The 21,070-nt window shown below is 50.9% G+C and overlaps 1 protein-coding gene across 6 annotated transcripts in view; it reads left to right on the plus strand.

Moving 5' to 3' along the window:
* The window catches only part of LOC140846668 (anthrax toxin receptor-like), a 38,757-nt gene extending 25,603 nt beyond the window's left edge, over window positions 1-13,154 (plus strand). For 4 of the 6 annotated variants that reach the window (XM_073224114.1, XM_073224109.1, XM_073224111.1 and 1 more), the window contains 6 exons: window positions 2,615-2,707; window positions 3,463-3,532; window positions 4,098-4,188; window positions 5,647-5,866; window positions 7,962-8,197; window positions 12,923-13,154. In XM_073224114.1, coding sequence (XP_073080215.1) covers window positions 2,615-2,707; window positions 3,463-3,532; window positions 4,098-4,188; window positions 5,647-5,866; window positions 7,962-7,963 — 476 coding nt within the window. In that variant the 3' untranslated portion in view covers window positions 7,964-8,197; window positions 12,923-13,154. The remainder of the gene's footprint in view (window positions 1-2,614; window positions 2,708-3,462; window positions 3,533-4,097; window positions 4,189-5,646; window positions 5,867-7,961; window positions 8,198-12,922) is intronic. The other 2 variants (XM_073224110.1, XM_073224113.1) reach the window with 2 other exon arrangements.
* The last annotated feature ends 7,916 nt before the right edge of the window (window positions 13,155-21,070 follow it).

Below are 21,070 nucleotides of genomic sequence, written 5' to 3' on the forward strand. Positions count from 1 at the left end.
CGCTAACTGGTCCTCAGAATTCCTGTGTTACCATATTGTCTGGTCACTTGTGGAACCAGTCCTTGTTGGCTCTCGCTCTCTCTCCTTCAATGATCCATCTGATTTCTGAAGCATCTCACAGTGAAATACCAACATCAGGCTACCTGCCATGAAACCCTTCAGTCTGCATATCTCAAACTAGGGACTAATGATCATTGAGAGTTCTCTTTCTGAAATGCAGAAATGGTAACGGTGCCATCTGACAAGGCTGGGAATTGCACAGGACCCTGTGTGAGTCAGCCCACAGACATACAGAATTTAGCGCTGCTCAGGAAACCCCCCTGGATGCCCTCCCAGGCAATTGCCTCCAGCCCCGCCCCTGGGAGCAGCTCCCCTCCTGGCATTTCCTCCAGGCAGTCCTCTGCTTTGCACTTCTCCTCGGTGGGCCCATGTGCTTTGAATGCTGGCTCTGGCCTGGTGCACTGGGCACAGCGGTCTGACATTCATCCTGCCTGTGTATTTGCTGGGGATGCTGGGGCTTTTCACCCTCAGGGGGCCATGCTGGAGGAGGGGCCTCGAATTGTTTTCCTTATGAGACTGGCCATTGCAGGGCCTTCCGTGCTGTAAGGGACCCTCCTGCCACCAGCCTGGGTAGCCACTGTCCCTCCACTATGTTGAGAGTCCCCGTTGGTCCCATCCTACTCTCTCCCAGAGAGAACTACTGTGACTACTTAACTATACATATGTTACATACCTGTATAATGAGAACTTGATTATACGTGTGCACATCTATCTCAGTAAACTTGAAAAGGATATTTCCATATTATTGGGATCATGCACTACATAATATTTTCCAGCCATCTGCACAGCAATCCGTTACATTGAAGGACCAAATTAATTTAATTAGTCTCCCTTGTTCAACAGTAAGATTGCTCTGAAGGAGATGCTACTACAAGCCTCCCTGTGGGGTCTTCCCAAGCATCCCTCTCTGCGGGCATGGGGCAGGGTTCTCCTGGGATCAGTACCAGCAGTAGAATAGCTGCAGGCAGGGGACATACAGGTGAACAGTGGGTGACCAGTGTGGGAATTCTCTCCACGAGACTGTGCCGGGCAGCACGTGGTATCCCAGCCCCTACGTGGCCGCCCCAGGGCAGTCAGCTCCCGCTGTGCCCCTGCCAGTCCTGGCGGTCAGCCACCCTTCCTCACCACCCAGCTCCACCTGGCCTTCCCAGGAAGCTGCCTTGCACCCCCTATCCTTGGATCCCGGGCAGACTGGTGTATAACTTTTCTCCCAGAAAGAATGCCCTCTCTTCCAGAAAGGATCTGTCTCCCGTCCTGGGACTGAAGGTCCTTGTGCGCCCTCAGAGCTGGTGGGCAGCGGGAGTGTAGCGGGGGAAGTACAGCTGCCTGCAAGCTGGCTGTGCTCACTCTTGGATTCACTTTCTTCTTGGGGTTTTTGCTGTTGGAAGAACAGGGCGAGGGTAGGTAGAAAATGTAAAAGGAGCAGCTGTCTGGGCAGAGCACAGTCCTTTAACTCAACATCTCTTGTGCTCAAAACCCTGAATCCTCATCCTGGCTCCACATGCCTACAATTCCCAGAGTAAATCAGACCCCTGAGAGCTGTAGTTCCTGCAAGAGGGCAAGTGGCCAAGAGCAGGGCCTGAAGGGCAGCAGGGACACAAGGCAGGGTACGACGCATGGTGCAGAGGGGCGCTGTGCACCGTTCCCAGAGGTGCCGGCACCTGCCATGCTCTGGGCTCTCAGCCCTGCCCTGGGCTGCCACAATCCCTGCGTGTCACAGACACGGGAGTAGAGGCTGTTGCCAAATTTCCCCACAAGGCTCAGGCCAGCTTGGTCCCCTCTAGGGTTTCAGGCTCAGCAGTCACAGCACCATGAGTTGAAAACCAGAGCCCAGGGTGTTCCAGAGGAGCTGCGTGATAGCTTTTCAGCTGGGTCTAGAGCAGAGGTGGCATCCTCCATGGTCCTGGATTGGGCACTGACAGCAGATCCTGACCCTCTGACAGCCAGGTGTTGGGGAAAGCCACGTATCCTATTGAAACCCCACATTCTGTTTCCACAAGAATGGGCGTGGCTTCTCTGGTTTCCATTCTTCCATAGGCCTCCAGAAAGAGGGGGGGTGGGGGTGGGCAATAGAGAATTGACTCCAGGTGGCAGAAAGTCCCCAGGCCCCTAGGTGTGCATGTACAGCTGAGACATGAGACAGGGCTGACTCACCAGGATGTGTTGGCTCCTCTCTCAATTATGTAAGGGTTGCCTGTTCCCTGCCTGTGCCCATTCGGGGCACCTTGGTATTTCAGAGCAGAAACCTGTGGCTGGCTTTGCCCCTATAGAGGGAACTAGGCTGGGTGCCTTTAATGGATGGACTTCATGGGTCATGGGAAGTGGGGAGGGGCCCCTGAGTGCTCTAGGCCCAGCCCAGGCTCCTGAGCGTGGGCCCTCAGTGAACAAAAGGAGAGGATTTGGCCAGGGGTTTGCCCAGATGTTGGTTCAGCTACAGCTGCATCCTCCCTAGAGTTCATTGGGATTCTGTTTTGGGGGCGGCCTGCCATAGTTGTGATCAGAGGAAAATACCTCAGCGCTTCCTCACAGAGACATTTGGATATTACTCTTGCAGATAGAAATGAAGTCAAGGTTATTGGAAAAGGTTTTAAAAACATACAGGAGGATGAAGTTGTGTGTCAGTTTCGACTTGGGAAGGAAACGGCAAGTAAGTAGCCCCTCCTTTCCTCCAGTGACAGCTGTCCCACAGCAAACCAAACCTTCAAAGCCCGTGCTGACCATTTGCTATGTACACAGTAAAAATAAGCAACATGGACAGTGGAAGGGGTAACTGGTTGGGAGCCTGAGCACCTGCCACTAGTGTCCAGGACTTAATCGATCCCCAGAACCATCACACACCTGAGAGCAGCCTCTCCTGCAGCCCTGGCTGGGTGAGGGGTGGGGTGTGCCCTAAGAGCTGCATCCCCCTCCCTTTCCTGGGCTCTCACTTCCCTTGAGAGGCAAGGACTCGAGTCCATTAGTCTGTGGGAGGGAAGTCGAGGCAGCCCCAGGGCTCTGAGTCTCTGCCAGGTCTCCCTGCATGGTGTGTTCACTTGAGATTGAAAGATGATGCCATAAAAAATCCTAAAGAATCCACTCCAAAACTACCAGAACTAATATCTGAATTCAGCAAAGTTGCAGTATACAAAACTAATACACAGAAATCTTTCCCATAACCATACTTAGCATTTAGTTTTCATTATGAGCTCCAACAAAGGGGTAAGAATGTTCAGAAGGTTGTAGCCAATCTGACAGTTGAGTCAGCAGCACGGTACTTGGTGTGAGGTAGGTGCTCTGAGGAAGGCAGAGAACAGAAGCCGACATCTGCCAAAGGGTGGGCTCTGCTTGCCAAGAGCCACAGGTGGGGAGACGGGGATGTGGGGACATGTCTATTCACGTTATTTGCATGTAAATTTCTTCCAGGAATAGAGGCTGTATGTGTGAAAGACACCTCCATTACATGCCCAGGACTGAAGATAGATAACTCGGGCCAGTAAGTGAAAAGTTCAGGGAACGGGTCAGATTTGGCACTATGGCGAGACCAGCGGAGGGGGGTGCCTCCTCTGGCCGAGCTGCTCACACCTGTTCTTGGAGGGCTCAGAGCTTCCTCTGCACCCACCTGTGCGGGTGGTCCCCTGAGGGGCTGTGATCCCCTGTCACGCAGGTTCTGTCGAGGAGGGCAGGATGCAGGAGGGGATGGGCCCCAGGGATGGTACCTTTGGCTCAGGCAGCCTTTCAGGGCCAAGCCAGCATACCCTGTTATAGGAAAGAGTTTGGAAGAGGGCACCAAACAGCCAGCCTGGCCACTGAGCCCATGGCCACGAGGGCATCTGGGCCATGCAGGGCTCCTCACGGCCCGCTCAGCCTTCATTGCAGAGGTTGACCTCATCTTGCCTGGGGTGGGCTCTCCTGTCCCGTGCTGCCTCCTATCTGGTGTCCTGAATGCCCACTGATCAGAGCCATTACAACGAGGACCACTGTCGGGCTGCAGGTTGAGCCCAGTGCACGCACTGTGCTGTCTGGACTGCTGGTCACCATCTGCCCTTTCTGTGCTTTAGGGCCGTCTTTATTGATATCAGCCTGAATAATGGCCTGTCCTTTATCAAGACCGATTTCGATGTCAGCAAGAGGAGCTGTGTGACTTCCAGGGTAAGACTGCAGCCTCCCTCTGGGACTATGCTCAGTCCATTCACTGGACGGAGAGACACACTGGGAAGCAGAAGGCAGGAGCAATGCCCAGGGCAGGCCCAGCAAGCAGCCTGTGCAGCTGGGCACCTGTGCAGCACGTCACAGCCACTACAGCCCCTTAGCCCTTCACTGGGGAGCTGTGCCCTGACTCTCACAAGTGCCCTGGGAGTACCTCTGTAAAAGTGTCTGGGGCCGTGCAGCAGCTCTGCCCTGTTACAAGCCCAGGGTCCCTGAAGGCACATGGCACCGACCACTTGGAGCTCCAAGCGGACTCCGGAACAGTGCTGAGACCAGCCCCCTGACTCCCACCTTGCCGCCTCCCTGGCCTGGTTCTCCTTGTGGGGAGTTCAGAGCTCCATCTGGCTCTGGCTTAGGTGAGGGGTGGAGGCTGGAGGCTGTGTGCAGGGAGCTTGAGTCCAGGCCCTCAAAGCTGTGGTCCCAGACCCAGGAGCCCTGGAGGCTGGGACCACCTGTGGCCCTGCATAGTTGAGGTGAATTTCCACTGCACTGGTGCTCCGGCTCAGCTGTGGGTACAGCCCCTGCCCCCAAGCCTGGCTTCCAACAGCCCTGACACTCCTGTGCATGTCTGTTTATACTTATCCCTGGGTGTCTGCTCACAGATCAGCAGACAGAACTGACCCATTTGCCCATCAGGAGTCCCACCCAGTTACAACTGCTCTTCAACAGTCATATTGGGTAAAGAACTCAGGAGCCAGCTGATGTCCACTCCCAGCACAGTGGCTTCTCCCCCAGCCCTGGCCTGGCCTCTCCTTTCCTCTACCCTGCCTACTGGGCACTGAGTCAATCTCGCCCTGTCCCTCTCCCACTTCTCTGAAACATCTCACTTGGTTTAATGGTTCAGGACTTGCAGCACCTGAGTGCACAGATGCAGTGAGCTTCTCCTTGGCCATGAGTAACAACAGGACAGGTGTCCACTCACTTGCTCCAACAGATGTGGAAGTGCAGGCTCAGAGGGCTGAGCAGCTCTGTGGAAGGGGGCAGGGAGGGTGAGGCTATGGGGGATAGACCCAGGGTGCTGCCCTGATCCTGCAGTCCCCCTTCATCTCAGCCTCAGCAGCACCCCCTGAACCCCCTGTGTGTCTTCACTGGTGTGCTTCTCCTCAGGCCCCTGTGCTGTCAGCCCAGGCGTGCAGTGGGGGCTGCCTGTGGCCCAGCATGGAGGATGCCGGACTCCCTGACAGGGCTCTGGGGCAGAGCCTCTGAGCAGGGTCTGTGACCCAGGGTTCTTCAGGGGCCCTCAGGATCCAGCCCTGGGCTCCTTGGCCCACTGGGCCCTCTCAGAGTGGGACAATCTGAGTGTAAAGGTGGATTTGGAGGTGTGGGGTGGGATGCCAAGTGATAGGTACCACAGGAAGCTGCCCAGGTGTACCAAGGACTTAACACGTGTGCTTTCTTCAGAAGGGGACCCCACCTACCCTACTGGATGCCGTATCACCAACTGCGCCACAACGTGACGTTCCACATGCTGTGCCGGGTGACACACGGGATATTGACCCAGATACAGGGTCTCCCAGTCCAGTTTTATTCGTTTTTAACCCTCTCTTCTGGACTGTGCTTCTCCTGATGCTGCTGTCCTTTATCCTGCTGATGTACTGTACCTGCCAATGCTGGTTTCAATGTGAGTGACCCCTGACTACACAGCCCTGTGGCCCAGGCCCTCCCCAGCCCCCCAAAGTATCGGGACTCCTGGCTGCCCCAGGATTCCACCTGTTGGAAGGTTCTCATCAGTTCCGAGTCATCACCTGACCACATGGAGGCTCAGAGCTGCCCTCCCATTGCTGGGCACACAGTCTGGCCTCCTAGGAGCTTTGGGCCTTAGGCTTCCCTCAGAGAGGGGACCTGTGGGCTGCCCTCCCCCTGAGGAGTAGTGACCCCAGGCCCTGACTCAGGCTTCTGAAGGACTCAAAGGGACAAAGGCCAGGGAGAGACCTCTACTGTGGATTGGAGAAAACACAGATCCTGCCTGGGCAGCGATGGCCCCACAGGGAGGGCCAGGTGCCCCAGGATTCCTCTCCTCTGGGGCAGCTGTGCCTTTACAAACAAGCATGGCCTCTGCCCATCTCTGGAGCCCTGTCCTTCCTTCCCAGTCACTACTCAGGACCATGTTTTGCTGGGCCCTGTGCTGGGCAGGGGACAGAAATGAAGTGGCCCTATTCCTGCCATGGCAGCTCCAGGTCTGGTGTCTCGACTGGCCTTGGTTCCTGGGGTACTGGGGGAAAAATGTCACTTTCATGGCATGTGGCCAGTGTCCTGCCTAACCAGAGCAATAGCCCGGGGAGGGCAGGCACAGAGGCCTGGCTAGCCGGGCTCCCAAGGACAGGTGTGGGAGCACTGTGGGAGGAAGGACCCCCAGAGGTGTGAGAGGGCAGCACCAGTAAGACGCCTGCAGGTCTGAGATCTGCAAAGTGGGAGCATGAGGACAGGAAGCCAGGGTGCTGGGTGGACTTCTGTGAGGGCTGAGTGCAGGGGCGGTTCAGGGTGTGGGGAGGAAGGGGAGGCAGGAGCAAGAGGGGAAGGGGAGGAGCTCTTGTCTTCATAAGACATAAAGGCTGCTGATGAAAACCACCTGGTTAGACACCTGTACCAGCAGCAGGCATCCCAGGCTGAATGTCCCCCCGGGGACCCACAGGGAAGTGTGGGCTCAGCTCAGGCAGGTGGAGCCAGCAGGCCACAGACCCGCACGCAGCGAGCACCCCGATGGACACCCAAAGCCCTGTTCTGTTCCTGTGCTGCAGAGCAGGTCCCCTCCTGGGGGCATGGCTGAGCCAGAGCCCTTCTCACCCTGTGTTTATCACTCCATCTTTCTATTTCCCAGAAGCCGCCACCAAAACCAGACACGGTAGGTCATGTTTGGTTGTGATGGTGCCAGAGCCTGAGGGCACACTGGCCGTCACAATGAGGCCTCCGTCAGCCCAGGGAGATCCCCCCGCACCCTGCAGCTCTCATGCCCTGAGTAGAGGGAGAGGGGCCCCCTATAAGTTGTGGGACTCACAAGTGTCACACAGAGGACACCCTTGTCGTGCTCCCATCAGAGCCTGACCAAGGGCCTCTGTCATTAAATTAGCAACTCGGGCCTGTTTCAGCAACTGCTATGATTCCCACTGAAACAGAGGGGCTTTTGTACAATCCCCAGGGGCCTGTGTATAGGAGGCTCTTCCATAGGACTCAGGTGAGTTATGGTAAAGAGGCTCGGGTTTCAGGACCTGGTCCTCTCCTCTGGGCTCTCATGTATGTGGCGCTGCATTGCACAGGCCTTATTCCCTGAATCCTGGCTGAGAGAGGGGCTACGGTGGTGTTCGCCTTTCGGGGCAGCAGGGCTAGGGAGAGTAGAGGGCATCTTATATGGCATTAGGGTGTGAGGGAGGCCCAGCCCAGGTGCGCACAGAGCCCAAGTATGAGGTGAACAGGCATGGCTCACCTGGGGTGGGTGTCCCGGGGCAGGAAATGAGGGTCTGGGGTTAGTGGAAGGTGGGCCTCCCTGTCCAGGTCAGTACCCTGTATGGATGCAGGTGGCCTGGGCAGACCAATCTACCAGGGTCACGTGAGCACAGCCCTGTCCTTGCAAACCCTGGCCACCCTCTAAGTCACAGAGTCCCAGGACCAGGTCTGTCTAAGGGAGTTGCCTCAGGGAACGAAGGGGATGTGACAGAATTTCTTGCCCTTTTGGGGAACAGCCTTATTTGCAAACTAAGAGCTTGCTGGCTTTTCCCTAGGACGGCTCTCTCCTAAGGGACAGGGTGCGACTCCTTGGTCCTTGAGTTCTGCCAGCAAACATTGCGGAGTGGCCAGGAAGTGACAGGTGCAGGGCAACAGCTACAGCGTCCCTGCCCCAGGAGCTGCTTGCAAGGAAGCAGAGACTGTTTTCCCTTTCTAGAGCCTGGCGTCACCGGGACAGAAGTGCCGCACAGTAATTATGTCATGTTGTAATGAAGGCGAAACGACAGCGCAGGTGAGAAGGGCCCTAGACAGGTGCTGATACCCCAGGCGGGGCTGAGGGAGAACAGGGGCAGCCGGGTCCTGCCCCACAGACACAGGCCCAGAAGGCTGGGCTTTTGTGGTGGTGAGGTTATGGGTGCTGGGCTTCGATCACCTGGCGCCACAGTACAAGACACCATCCCGGCCCTAGAGGCCTGGGAGAGAGAAAAGGCACGAGGGCTCATATTCTCCCCCCACCAGGCTGGTCCCAGTCCCTGGGGCTCCCCCTTGGCACAGGCCCAGGCTTCTGGATGTGGGTGGGTGCCCGAGAGGTGCCAGTCCCCGGTTCTGGCAGAGCTTGTCGTCCGCCCCAGCAAAGCTCGGGTTTCACTGCCCTCAGGGAGAGACTCCACAGGGCAGGGAAAGCCGGGGAAGTTCTGTGCCAAGTTCTTTCTGCCATTAACACTCCCGGGAAATGTGAGTGTCACCTGCTGCTCTTGCAGAGGTCCCCTGCCCAGAGTGAGGGAGAGAACTGCATGGTCCCTGTGACCCACTGGGAAAGGGTGACGGGCACCTGGAGGAGGGGCCTGGAGGACCCCCAGGGCCCCACCCAGTGAGGAGAACCCAGTCCTGCAGGGCCCAGAGATGACAGGGGTGGACGGGGACCCGGTTGGCAGGTGTTGAGGAAGAAAGAGCCCATTGGTGTCTGTCAGGCTCTGCCACTGTCTCCCTGATTCTACATCTATTTTTGACAGATCCTTTCATTCCTCGTAAGGTTCAAATGGCAGCTGAGGCAGTGTGGGGGCACCAGGGAACCCAAAACACACCTGCCAGAGATAGAAGCCCCTTGCTGGGGATTGTTCTGCCACAGTGCCTGCCCCATGCTCACACCTTTCAGGGCTCAGAGGGGCCTGAGCCACAGTGTCCGGCATCTATGATGCCACCTGCCATTGGGTCCAGGGCCACTTTCTGGTCTGTTCTCTGCCTTCCTCTGGTCCCCACCTAACTCTAGTATCATGAACCTGCCCTCTGAGCAGAACAAGGGTCCTCTTGCCTTCTGTGTGTCCCCAAGATGCAGGCCCTGTTCCCCACTTTTCCAGCTCCTGTGCTGTGACCACCCCATGTTTCCTCCTCACGTCCTCTCTGTAGTCACTTTGTATTGCCTCCAACCTTTGACCTTTTCTTCTAAATGTAGCTCATAAGTCTCCTACACCAAAGATTCTGATTTGTTCCAAATTCCAAAACTTTTGGTGACTGACCATAATCTCTTTCCAAACACACAAGGCTGACGGGCCCCCTGCCCATGGTGGAGGCTGCAGTGTGGGGTCGGCATTGCCCTGAGGACAGAGCCAGAGGGGATGCTCCCCCTGTCAAGACAGTGGCCAAGCCTTAAGTTTCCTCACAGCCACACCTGCTTTTCAGGACAAACTGGGCCCCTTGTGTGACTTTGTTGAGACCTGCACCGAGGGGCCACAGGCGTGTCAGCCCACGAATATGTAAGCGGGGCACAGAGGTGCTCCCTCTGGGCTGGGGGACTTTGCTTGTGCCCTTGACAGTTACCCTCAGGCACAGTGGGTCAGAGAGCCCTGTATGGGCACCTGCCAAGGATGATGTCCAAGACATGGGGGCATGGCGCTCCTGAGCCCCCAGCTGACCTTGGGCAGGGCCCCCACACAGTCCGTGCATTGTCATCGCAAGGTGTTAGGACACTTATTATCTAGGGCACTACCCAGTTCTTCAAAACTTAGGGCAACAGGCCTGGGGGGAAAAGCAGGCCATTGAGGTCTCTTGGCCTCCCAAACCACTGTCCCTCCGTACTGAGCACCCCTCCCTGTGGGTGTGCAGCTCCCTTCAATTCCTGAGACTCTCCTGTCTGCTCAGGCAGGTGTCAGGCTTACCAGTTACTAAGGATTCATTCCTTCCATTATTGCCTTTGACACCAAGAGGGAAGCCAAATTGTTATAATCATCACCTTAGAATTTAATAATAACACTGACTAATTTTTATTGTGTTCCCCTTAGGGATCAGTTCATAGATCAGAACCATACATAGTTTCACTGTTTCAATCCTCCCAGTAACTGCAGCTGTAGATTTTAATGGTGTCCCAGGTTTACCAAGATGGCCCTGACACAGAGAGGCCAAGCACCTTTTCCCACATCACAAAGCCTGGAGGTGGCAGAGCTGAATTTGAACCTCACCCCTGGCTCCTCCCTTCTCACTGCCCTGCCCCCCTTTGGGGTCAGCACTCATTTCCTGACGGCTTTATCCCCAAACCAACAGAGGGTGGCCCTACTCAGACCCTGGGGCCAGGGATAGCTCTTGGCTCACGTGGGACTCATCTGCCTGAGCTTCCTCAGCCTCAGACCCTTTGCACGGACTGGGCCGGGACACCTGGAGGACATGTGGTCCCCAAAGTCCGAGCAGGGCTGCACTGGCCACATCCTGGCTCCAATGACTGAGCAGGCAGCATTTAGAAATTCTGGGCAGCCCCAGAAGCCTCTGCACATGGCTGATGAGACACACCTGAGGCATGCTTGTGTCCAGCAGGGCTACTGCCTGGCATTAGAGGTTCAGGTCTCCTGTGGGAGGTGGGCTCAATGTTCTGACCAGTGGAGTCACAACCCGGAGACACCATGTAGGGACAGGGGCAGGGACAACAGAGCCAGATAGAGAGTTCAAGCAAGGGGAGGCAAGCGACCAGAGGGTGGACAAGAGCAAGCTGCCAGGATGGCCTTTGTGTCCAGCAAGGTGAGGGTGGGGACCCTGAGCAACTGTCTGAAATGGTCACCTTTCCAAGGGCCCAGCTCAGGCGAGGAGGGTAGCAGAATGATAGGTTCTGGGCATGTACAGCTGCCCAGGGTTTGGCCAGGCCCCTCAGGACCACCTCTGAAGTTGTCCCAGCAGTGCTGTGTGCCCCAGGTGACCACCTGTTTGTTCACTGGTTTCACAGTGGGGGTCCCAGAGGTCTGGGAAGTGGGCGAGGTCACCCCAACAGTACGTGGCAGCACGCAGGATTTCTTACATGAACTGAGCTCGTGCTGAGGAGAGCTGTGCCCTGTGCACGGGCTCTCCCCCTCTCCCCTGCCACAGCCCTGGAGACCCCAGGACTGTAGGATTCCAGCTGGACATCCGGACCCTCTCACAGGTGCTGGGGTTTTGGCTCCTGCTCTTTAAGCCTTCAGTGTTAGAGTCTAGGCCTCAAGGTAATGATGGGCTGAGAGGCATTGGTGTCACTGGGCCCTGCAGTTTCTGCAGAGCAGGAAGGGCCCCAGCCCAGCCTGATCTCAGCGCCAGCCAGCCAGCCCAGTGTGCCTGGGGGCATGTTACCAAGGAGTGGCCTTGTGCCCTTTACCTACTAACAGTGGCAGCCTTGTTCACTTCTGCTCTGGCAAACAGGCTGTGACTCTGCCCCACTGCCTTCAAATCCCAGAGGAGTTTCTCTCCTAATGCTCCCTTACAGAGCATCCCTCCTAGACACACACACACACACACACACACACAAGTCCTGATTCTCTTCCCCCTTGCCTGAGCCCAGGGCAGCCCACAGTTCATGGGAAACGACCCTCGTAGATCCATCAGGACAGTCAGGTTCAGGATGGAAACCTTACCCTCTCACTGAATGGGTGCCCCAGGCAATAGAAGGGCTCCCAGCAAGGGTGACCCATCCACCCCCTCTCGAGGTCCTTTTTAGACAAAATGGGTGTCATTTACTCCTACAGCCCCCTGCAGGGACCAAAGCTGCTGTTAACACACATTTAGGGAATTTGATCAAAATGATTCTAAAGTTGACCTGAAAAAATAAACAGTTAAGAATATGCCCAAGAGAGAACAGTTAATCTCTTTGGGACCTCCCTGTGGGCACAAGAAGACGGACGTCAGTGCTGAGAAGGGATATCCAGGTCCAATGTTCTGGGGGCTGTAGGGCCAGAGTGCCCCCAGTTTGGCCTTAGGAATGTGGCATGATGGACAAGGTGTTGGGGGGATGGGTGAGTAGAGTTTGCAAATGTGCAGTGGGCTTGAGAGGACAGCGTGTCACTGGGCCCCTTGTGGCCTTTCATGCACTAACATAGGCAGCCTTGTTTGTTCTGCTCTCGCAAAAAGGTCAGGGGCTAGGCCAGGGGAGTGGACAGCTGTCAAGCGGAAAAGCACCAGGGACAGAGTGGGAGCTTAGGGACACACAGGGCAGGGTCATAGGCTTTGCATGCATGCAGGCCAGGCTGGTGACCAGTGAGGGGCTTGGCGGTGAGGAGTCTAGCAAGGCAGCTGGGCCCTGGAGCTGGATTCCCAGGCAGAGGGGAAGCACAGCTGAAGGTGGCAGCTGCCAGGAGCTTCTTCTCGGGGAGGGTGATTTTGTGAGGCCTGCAATAGGGTAGACCAGAGCCAGGTGCCCAGGGGGGAGGAGACACTCGAGTAGGCCTGGGAAGGGAGGCCAAGGGCCTGGCCAGGTAGTAGATACTCAGGAAGGTGAGAGTGGATTTCCTGCCAGAGACAGAGGAGCCTAGGACAGGATATGGGCAGAGTGTGCTCTGAGGCTGGATGCAGGAAAGACAGGTTCTTGGAAGCCTGATGTTAGCACGCTCCATGGTGCCCCTAGGGAGACCTGGCAGGGGGATCAGTGGGATTCGGGCCAGCAGGACAAGGGTGGGCTTGAGAAGACAAGGAACTTGGCCAACCCCATGAGTGAGGGAAACTACAGCCTTCAGCCCCCACTTCCAGCGGCTTCTCAGTGACTTTCTGTCACTCTCCTCTGCCCCCACAGACAGGTGATTCTGCTGTCCCCCTACTGACGCCCGTCTTGGATTATCCTGGTGCACACAGCATCAACCCAGCTGCCAGTGCTCCATCCTCAGCAGCACGTGCTCATGGTACCAGGGTGCCCAACCCAGTTGCTGCCCAGCTGAATGATGCCACTCATACCTGCTGTAGCCTGGATGCTCTGGAAAGCCACTCTGCAACTCTCAGCCCATAACACGATGTGTACAGCACCAAAACTCCAATATTGTTTTTCGTTTGTGTGTTATTGTTTTAAATTTTGGTATGATTCATATACACTTAAATGAGCAACATTGTGGTTACTAGATTCCCCTCCATTATCAAGTCTGCACCACATACCCCATTACTGTCACTGTCCATCAGCATAGTAATATGCTATGGAGTCACTGCTTGTCTTCTCTGTGATGTACTGCCTTCCCCATGCCCACCCCCTACATTATGTGTGCTGATCATAATGCCTCTTATCCCCCTTCTCCCTCTCTTCCCACCCATCCTCTCCAGTCCCTTTCCCTTTGGCAACTGTTAGTCCATTCTTGGGTTCTGTGATTCTGCCGCTGTTTTGTTCCTTCAGTGCTTGCTTTGTTCTTATACTCCACAGATGCGTGAAATCATTTCATACTTCTCCTTTCTCCAGCTTGCTTATTTCACTGAGCATAACACCCTCTAGCTCCTCCATGTTGTTGCAAATGGTAGGATTTGTTACCTGCCACTTGAGGAGTATCAGCCCCTTAGGTATCATCCCATGTTGCAGTGGGACTTGGTGTAAGTCCCTTTTATTTATTTTATTTTATATTTTTATGAAGATATTATTGATGCGTACACTCTTATGAAGGTCTCACATGAAAAACAGTGTGTTTACTACATTCACCCCTATTATCGAGTCCCCCCTATACTCCATTGCCGTCACTGGCTGTCAGTGTAGTAAGATGCCACAGAGTCACTATTTGCCTTCTCTGTGCTCCACTGTCTACCCCATGATCCCCCCCACACTACGTGTGCCAATCATGATACCCCTCAATCATCTTCTCCCTCCCTCCCCATCCACCCGCCCCTACCCCTCCCCTTTGGTAACCACTAGTCCCTTCTTGGAGCTGTGAGTCTGCTGCTATTTTGTTCCTTCAGTTTTGTTTCATTGTTATGCCCCACAGATGAGGGAAATCATTTGGTACTTGTCCTCTGCCTGGCTTATTTCACTGAGCATAATATCCTCCAACTCCATCCATGTTGGTGCAAATGGTAGGATTTGCTTCTTTCTCATGGCTGAATAATATTCCATTGTGTATATGTACCACCTCTTCTTTATCCATTCATCTACTGATGGACACGATGCTTCCACATCTTGGCTATTGTAAATAGTGCTGTGATAAATGTAGGGGTGCGTATCTCTTTTTGAATCTGAGTACTTGTTTTCTTTGGGAACATTTCTAGGAGTGGGATATTTATATTTTTAGTTTTTTGAGGAACCTCCATATTGCTTTCCATAGTCATTGAACTAGCTTACATCCCCGCAAGCAGTGTAGGAGTTCCCCTTTCTCCGCATCCTCACCAGCATTTCTTCTTCTTAGTCTTTTCTGTGGTGGCCATCCTAACTGGTGTGAGGTGATACCTCATTGTGGTTTTAATTTGCATTTCTCTTATAGTCAGCAATGTGGAGCATCTTTTCATGTGCCTGCTGGCCATCTGGATTTCTTCTTTGGAGAAGTGTCTGCTCAGATCCTTTGCCCATTTTTTAATCGGGTTATTTGCTTTTGTTTGATGAGGCATGTGAGTTCTTTATACATTTTGGATGTTAACCCCTTCTGTCATTTACAAATATATTCTCCCATACTGTAGGATGCCTTTCTGTTCTGCTGATGGTGTCCTTTGCTGTACAGAATCTTTTTAGCTTGCTGTAGTTCCATGTGTTCATTTTTGCTTTTGTTTCCCTTGGTGTTAAGTCCCTTTTAGAGCAGACAGTGCACTCCTGCTGGGCTCATCAGTCCAGGCCCTGCTGAAGGGCTACAGCCCACATTTTCTTTTGTACTAGATGCAACAAACATTTTTTTAACCATTGGGCCACATCAGAGTCAGGCTTTCCTTCTAGCCAACATACCTGGGCCAATTCATCTGCTTCATCAACTCATGGAGATGCCAGCAGCAAATGGCGTCTGCTCTTCTTCAGAATTTTGATGAGAATTCAATAAGTTGGTCAGTCCATTCAAGCTACTTCCAGGGAACCCAGCCTCGTGATCAGACTGTTCTGGATCTTGAATGTGGTGGTGATTACAGATGCTCACAAAGGTGATAAAATTGCATAGAACACACACACACACACACACACACGTGCATATAAAAAATCTGAATCTATGGATTCCTTTAGATTTTCTACATGGTATCATGTCTTATGCCTTCCTTACTAATATATATGCCTTTTATTTCTCTTCTTGCCTCTCTATAATGGGGAAGAACTCCAGTACAGCTTTGAATAGAAATGGTGAGAATGGATAGCCTTGTCTTGCTCCTGATTTAGGGAGAAATTCATCAGTTTTTCACCAGTTTGATGTTAGCCATGGGTTTTACTTAGATCTTCACCAGGTTGAGCAAATTCCCTTCATTTCCTAGTTTGTTGAGACCTTTGTCATGAATAGATATTGTATTTTATCATATGCTCTTCCATATTCCATTGAGATGATTTTTTGTTTGTTAATAAGGTGAATTATAGTGACTGATATTTGAATGTTGAATCCATCTTTTATTTCTGGAAGAAAAAAACCCACTTAGGTATATTGTTTTTATAATGCTTAATTCAATTTGTTAAATTATTTCACATCTGTACCCATGGACATTTTTTTCATATTTTTTTGTGGTAGTAAAATATTCATGACTTACCATTTTAACAATTTCTAAGTGCATAGCTCAGTGGCATCAAGTACATTCACATTGTTGGGCAACCATCACCACTGTCCATCTCTAGAACTTCTTCATCCTCCCAAACTGAAAGTCTGCACCCATTAAAAACTAATTTCTCATTCTCTTCCACTCTAGTCCCTGATAACCAGTATTCTGCTTCCTCTTTTTATGAACTTGATTATTCTAGGTATTTCATATACGTAGAATCATAAAATATGTGCCCACTTGTGTCTGCCTTATTTCACTTAGCATGATGTTTTCAAAGTTCATCCATGTAGCATGTCTCAGAATTTCCTTCCTTTTTAAGGCTGAATAATATTACATGGTGTGTATATACCACATTTTATTTATCCATTCATACATTCATCTGTCAATGGATAATGGGATTGTTTCCACTTTTGGCTATGTAAAAACCCCCACGGACATTGGTGTACAAATATCTACTTAAGTCCTTGCTTCAATTCTTTGGGTATATACCTAGAAGGGGAATTGCTGGATCATATGATAATTCTACGCTTATTTTTTTAAGGAACCTCCATACTGTTTCATTTAGTAGTTTAGCCATTTTATATTCTCACCAGCAATGCACAAGGGTTCTAATTTCTCCACATCCTCACTAACACTTATTAATCCTTTTTTTAATAACAGTCATCCTGATGAGTATGAAGTGGTGCTCATGGATTTTTGCATCTGTGTTCATAAGATACATTAGTCTGTAGTTTCTTTTTTATAAAAGGATTTAAGCATTTTGATAATAAGGAAAGAAATGGGAAGTCAAGGATGACCTGTGATTTCTTGGCTGCAATAGTGGGTGTGCAGTGCGACAGGGAATCCTGGAGGAAGAGCAGATTTTACAAGCAAAATAGGAAGGATTCAGACAAAATATACTGATTTAATGTTGGGGAATTTGAGCTCACAAAGACTGTGGGTCATCTTGGTGGAAATATACAGTAAGCAATTGAAAAAACATGACTAATGTTTGAGAAATGAGTAGGAGCAGAAACAGATAGTGGTAAGATCCACCATTTATTTATTGAGAGCCTATTCCATGCTTGGGAATTACCAACCTAAATGTAGTAGGTGAAATCACAGAATGTGTGGTTCTTCCTAGAAAAAGCAAAAATTGAGAAGAGGGTCAAGAACAGAACTTTGAAGAACCAAAATTTAAAGGATGGGTAATCAGTATTCTATTTTTTGTTAGCAAAGAAACAGTGAATAGAGACTGAAAAAATATAAGTGACAGGAAGGAATATATAGTATCATGGAAATCAAATAGAACATGGTGTTAAAAAAAAGAATGATTTGTCAGTGTTTAAAAAACTCCATTTTATTTTCCTGTTCTATCCTCAGCCAGTGAACATGTTCACCACTCTAATTATGAGTTATCTATTTCTGGATTAATAGGGAAAACAGGATTAATAGCAGAACTGGGTTTATTATAAATAAGTACATTTACAGAAACAAGGTATGAGCATTTTTTTTGCTAATATAAATTTTTCAAATCTGACATCCTAAATTAAGCCTGTTTCTATTTCAGTTGTGAAAAGATTAAGATTTAAAAATCATCCTTACATTTGCCATCATTTAAAAAAATGCAACAGAAAACAAAACCCTTAACAACCAATTAGATGTTTTAAAACATTTATTTTAAAAAGCAAAATAGAGGGGCGGAGCCAGGATGGCGGCATGAGTAGAGCAATGGAAATCTCCTCCCCAAAACACATAGATCTATGAAAATATAACAAAGAAAACTCTTCCTAAAATAGAGACCAGAGGACAGAGGACAACATTCAGACCACATCCACACCTGCAAGAACCCAGCGCCTTGCGAAGGGGGTAACATACAAGCCCTGGCCTGGCGGGACCTGAGCGCCCCTCCCCCCGGCTCCCGGTGGGTGGAAAGAAAATGGAGCGGTTTTTTTTTTTTTGGTGAGTGCTTTTTGGAAGCCTTAAAGGGACAGGGATCCCTGTGCTAGGGAAGCACTGCATGCAGCAGGACCGGTGAGCGGGTGCCTGTGACGGGCACCTGAGAACAAAGAATATTGTGTGTTTTTCTCTCTTTTTTTTTTTTTAGCGAGTGCTTTTTGGAAGCCTTAAAGGGACGGGGACCCGGATGCTAGGGAGGCAGGGCGGCGGGACTGGTTGGCGGGTGCCTGAGACCGGCGCCTGAGGACGTAGAAAATCATGCGTTTCCCCCCCATTTTTGTTTTCTTTTTGATGAGTGCTTTTTGGAAGCCTTAAAGGGACAGGGACCCCAATACCAGCGAAACAGGGCAGCAAGACTGGTGAACGGGTGCCTGAGACCGGTGCCTGGGGACAAAGAAAATCGCGTGATTTTCCCAATAGGGAGGCAGGGCGGCGGGACAGGTGGGCTGGGGCCTATGGCCGGTGCCTGAGGACAAAGAAAATCACGCGTTTCTCCCTTTTCTTTCTGGCGAGTGCTTTTTGGAAGCCTTAGATGGACAGGGACCCCAATACCAGGGAGGCAGGGCAGCAAGACCGGTGGGCGTGTGCCTGCGACCGGCGCCTGAGGACAAAGAAAATCGCGCGTTTCTCCCTTTTGTTTTCTTTTTGGCGAGTGCTTTTTGGAGGCCTTAGGGGGACAGGGACCCCAGTGCCAGGGAGGCAGGGCGGCAGGGCCAGTGAGCAGGTGCCTGGGACCAGCGCCTGGGTACGGAGAGGGTCGCACGTTTTTCCCTCTTTTTTTTGGCGAGTGCTTTTTGGAGGCCTTGGAGGGATGGGGACCCCAGTGCTAGGGAGGCAGCGCGGGAGAATCAGTGGACGGGTGCCTGGGACCGGCCCCTGGAGACAAACAATATCGCGCGTTTTTCACTTTTTTTTATCTTGACGGGTGCTTTTTGGAAGCCTTGAAGGGACAGTGACCCAGTGCTAGGGAGGCAGGGCAGCAGGACCGCTGAGCGGGTGCTTGGGACTGGTGCCTGAGGACAAAGAAAATCGGGCGTTTTTTCCTTTTTTTTTTTCTTTTTCCTCTTTCGTTGTTGCTGTTGTTGTTTTGGTTTGGAGAGTGCTTTTTGGAAGTCTTAAAGGGGCAGGACAGGACACTTAGATCAGAGGCAGGGAATCTGGGGATCTCTGGGCACTTTAACCCCCTGGGCAACAGGGAGCACAGAAGCCCCTTACGGAGATAAATAGCCTCCTGGGCTCTACCCCTCCAATGGGGCTCCACCATTTTGGAGGAGCAGCCCCAGCCAGGCCACGCCCACAGCAACAGTGGAGATAAACTCCATAGCAAATGGGCAGGTAGCAGAAGCCCTGTCTGCACACAGCTGCCAAGCATAAGCCACTAGAGGTCGCTATTCTCCCAGGAGAGGAAGGCCACAAACCAACAAGAAGGAAAGCTCTTCCAGCGGTCACTTGTACCAGCTCTGCAAACTATCTCTATCACCATGAAAGGGCAAAACTACAGGCAGACAAAGATCACAGAGACAACACCTGAGAAGGAGACAGACCTAACCAGTCGTCCTGAAAAAGAATTCAAAATAAAAATCATGAACATGCTGACAGAGATGCAGAGAAAAATGCAAGGGCAATGGGATGAGATGCAGAGAAAAATGCAAGAGCAATGGGATGAAGTCTGGAGGGAGATCACAGATGTCAGGAAGGAGATCACAGAAGTGAAACAATCCCTGGAAGGATTTATAAGCAGAATGGATAAGATCCAAGAGGCCATTGAAGGAATAGAAACCAGAGAACAGGAACATATAGAAGCTGACATAGAGAGAGATAAAAGGATCTCCAGGAATGAAACAACACTAGGAGAACTATGTGACCAACCTAGAAGGAATAATATTTGTATTATAGGGGTACCATAAGAAGATGAAAGAGGAAAAGGGATATAAAGTCTCTTTGAAGAAATAATTGCTGAAAACTTCCCCAAACTGGGTGAGGAAATAATCGAACAGACCACAGAATTACACAGAACCCCCAACAGAAAGGATCCAAGGAGGAAAACACCAAGACACATAATAATTAAAATGGCAAGGATCAAGGACAAGGAAAGAGTTTTAAAAGCAGCTAGAGAGAAAAAGGTCACCTATAAAGGAAAACCCATCAGGCTAACATCAGACTTCTTGACAGAAACCCTACAGGCCAGAAGAGAATGGCATGACATATTTAAAGCAATGAAACAGAAGGGCCTTGAACCAAGGATACTGTATCCAGCACGACTATCATTTCAATATGATGGCGGTATTAAACAATTCCCAGACAAGCAAAAGCGGAGGGAATTTGTTTCCCACAAACCACCTCTACAGGGCATCCTACAGGGACTGCTCTAGATGGGAGCACTCCTAAAAAGAGCACAGAACAAAACACACAACATATGAAGAATGGAGGAGGAGGAATAAGGAGGGAGAGAAGAAAAGAATCTCTAGACAGTGTATATAACAGCTCAATAAGCGAGCTAAGTTAGGCAGTAAGATACTACAGAAGCTAACCTTGAACCTTTGGTAACCACAAATCTAAAGCCTGCAATGGCAATAAGTACATATCTCTCAATAGTCACCCTAAATGTAAATGGACTTAATGCACCAATCAAAAGACACAGAGTAATAGAATGGATAAAAAAGCAAGACCCATCTATATGCTGCTTACAAGAAACTCACCTTAAACCCAAAGAGAAGCACAGACTAAAAGTCAAGGCATGTAAAAACATATTTCAGGCAAACAACAGTGAGCAGAAAGCAGGGGTTGCAGTACTAATATCAGACAAAATAGACTTCAAAACAAAGAAAGTAACAAGAGATAAAGAAGGACACTACGTAATGATAAACGGCTCAGTCCAACAAGAGGATATAACCATTCTAAATATATATGCACCCAATACAGGAGCACCAGCATATGTGAAACAAATACTAAAAGATCTAAAGAGGGAAATAGACTGCAATGCATTCATTTTAGGAGACTTCAACACACCACGCACCCCAAAGGATAGATCCACCGGGCAGAAAATAAGTAAGGACACACAGGCACTGAACAACACACTAGAACAGATGGATCTAATAGACATCTATAGAACTCTACATCCAAAAGCAACAGGATATACATTCTTCTCAAGTGCATTCTTCAGAATAGACCATGTACTAGCTCACAAAAAGAGCCACAGTAAATTCCAAAATATTGAAATTCTACCAACCAATTTTTCAGACCACAAAGGTATAAAACTAGAAATAAATTCTACAAAGAAAACAAAAAGGCTCACAAACACGTGGAGGCTTAACAACAT

The sequence above is a fragment of the Manis javanica genome, chromosome 16 (genome assembly GCF_040802235.1).
Source record: "Manis javanica isolate MJ-LG chromosome 16, MJ_LKY, whole genome shotgun sequence".
NCBI classification, from domain to species: Eukaryota; Metazoa; Chordata; class Mammalia; order Pholidota; family Manidae; genus Manis; species Manis javanica.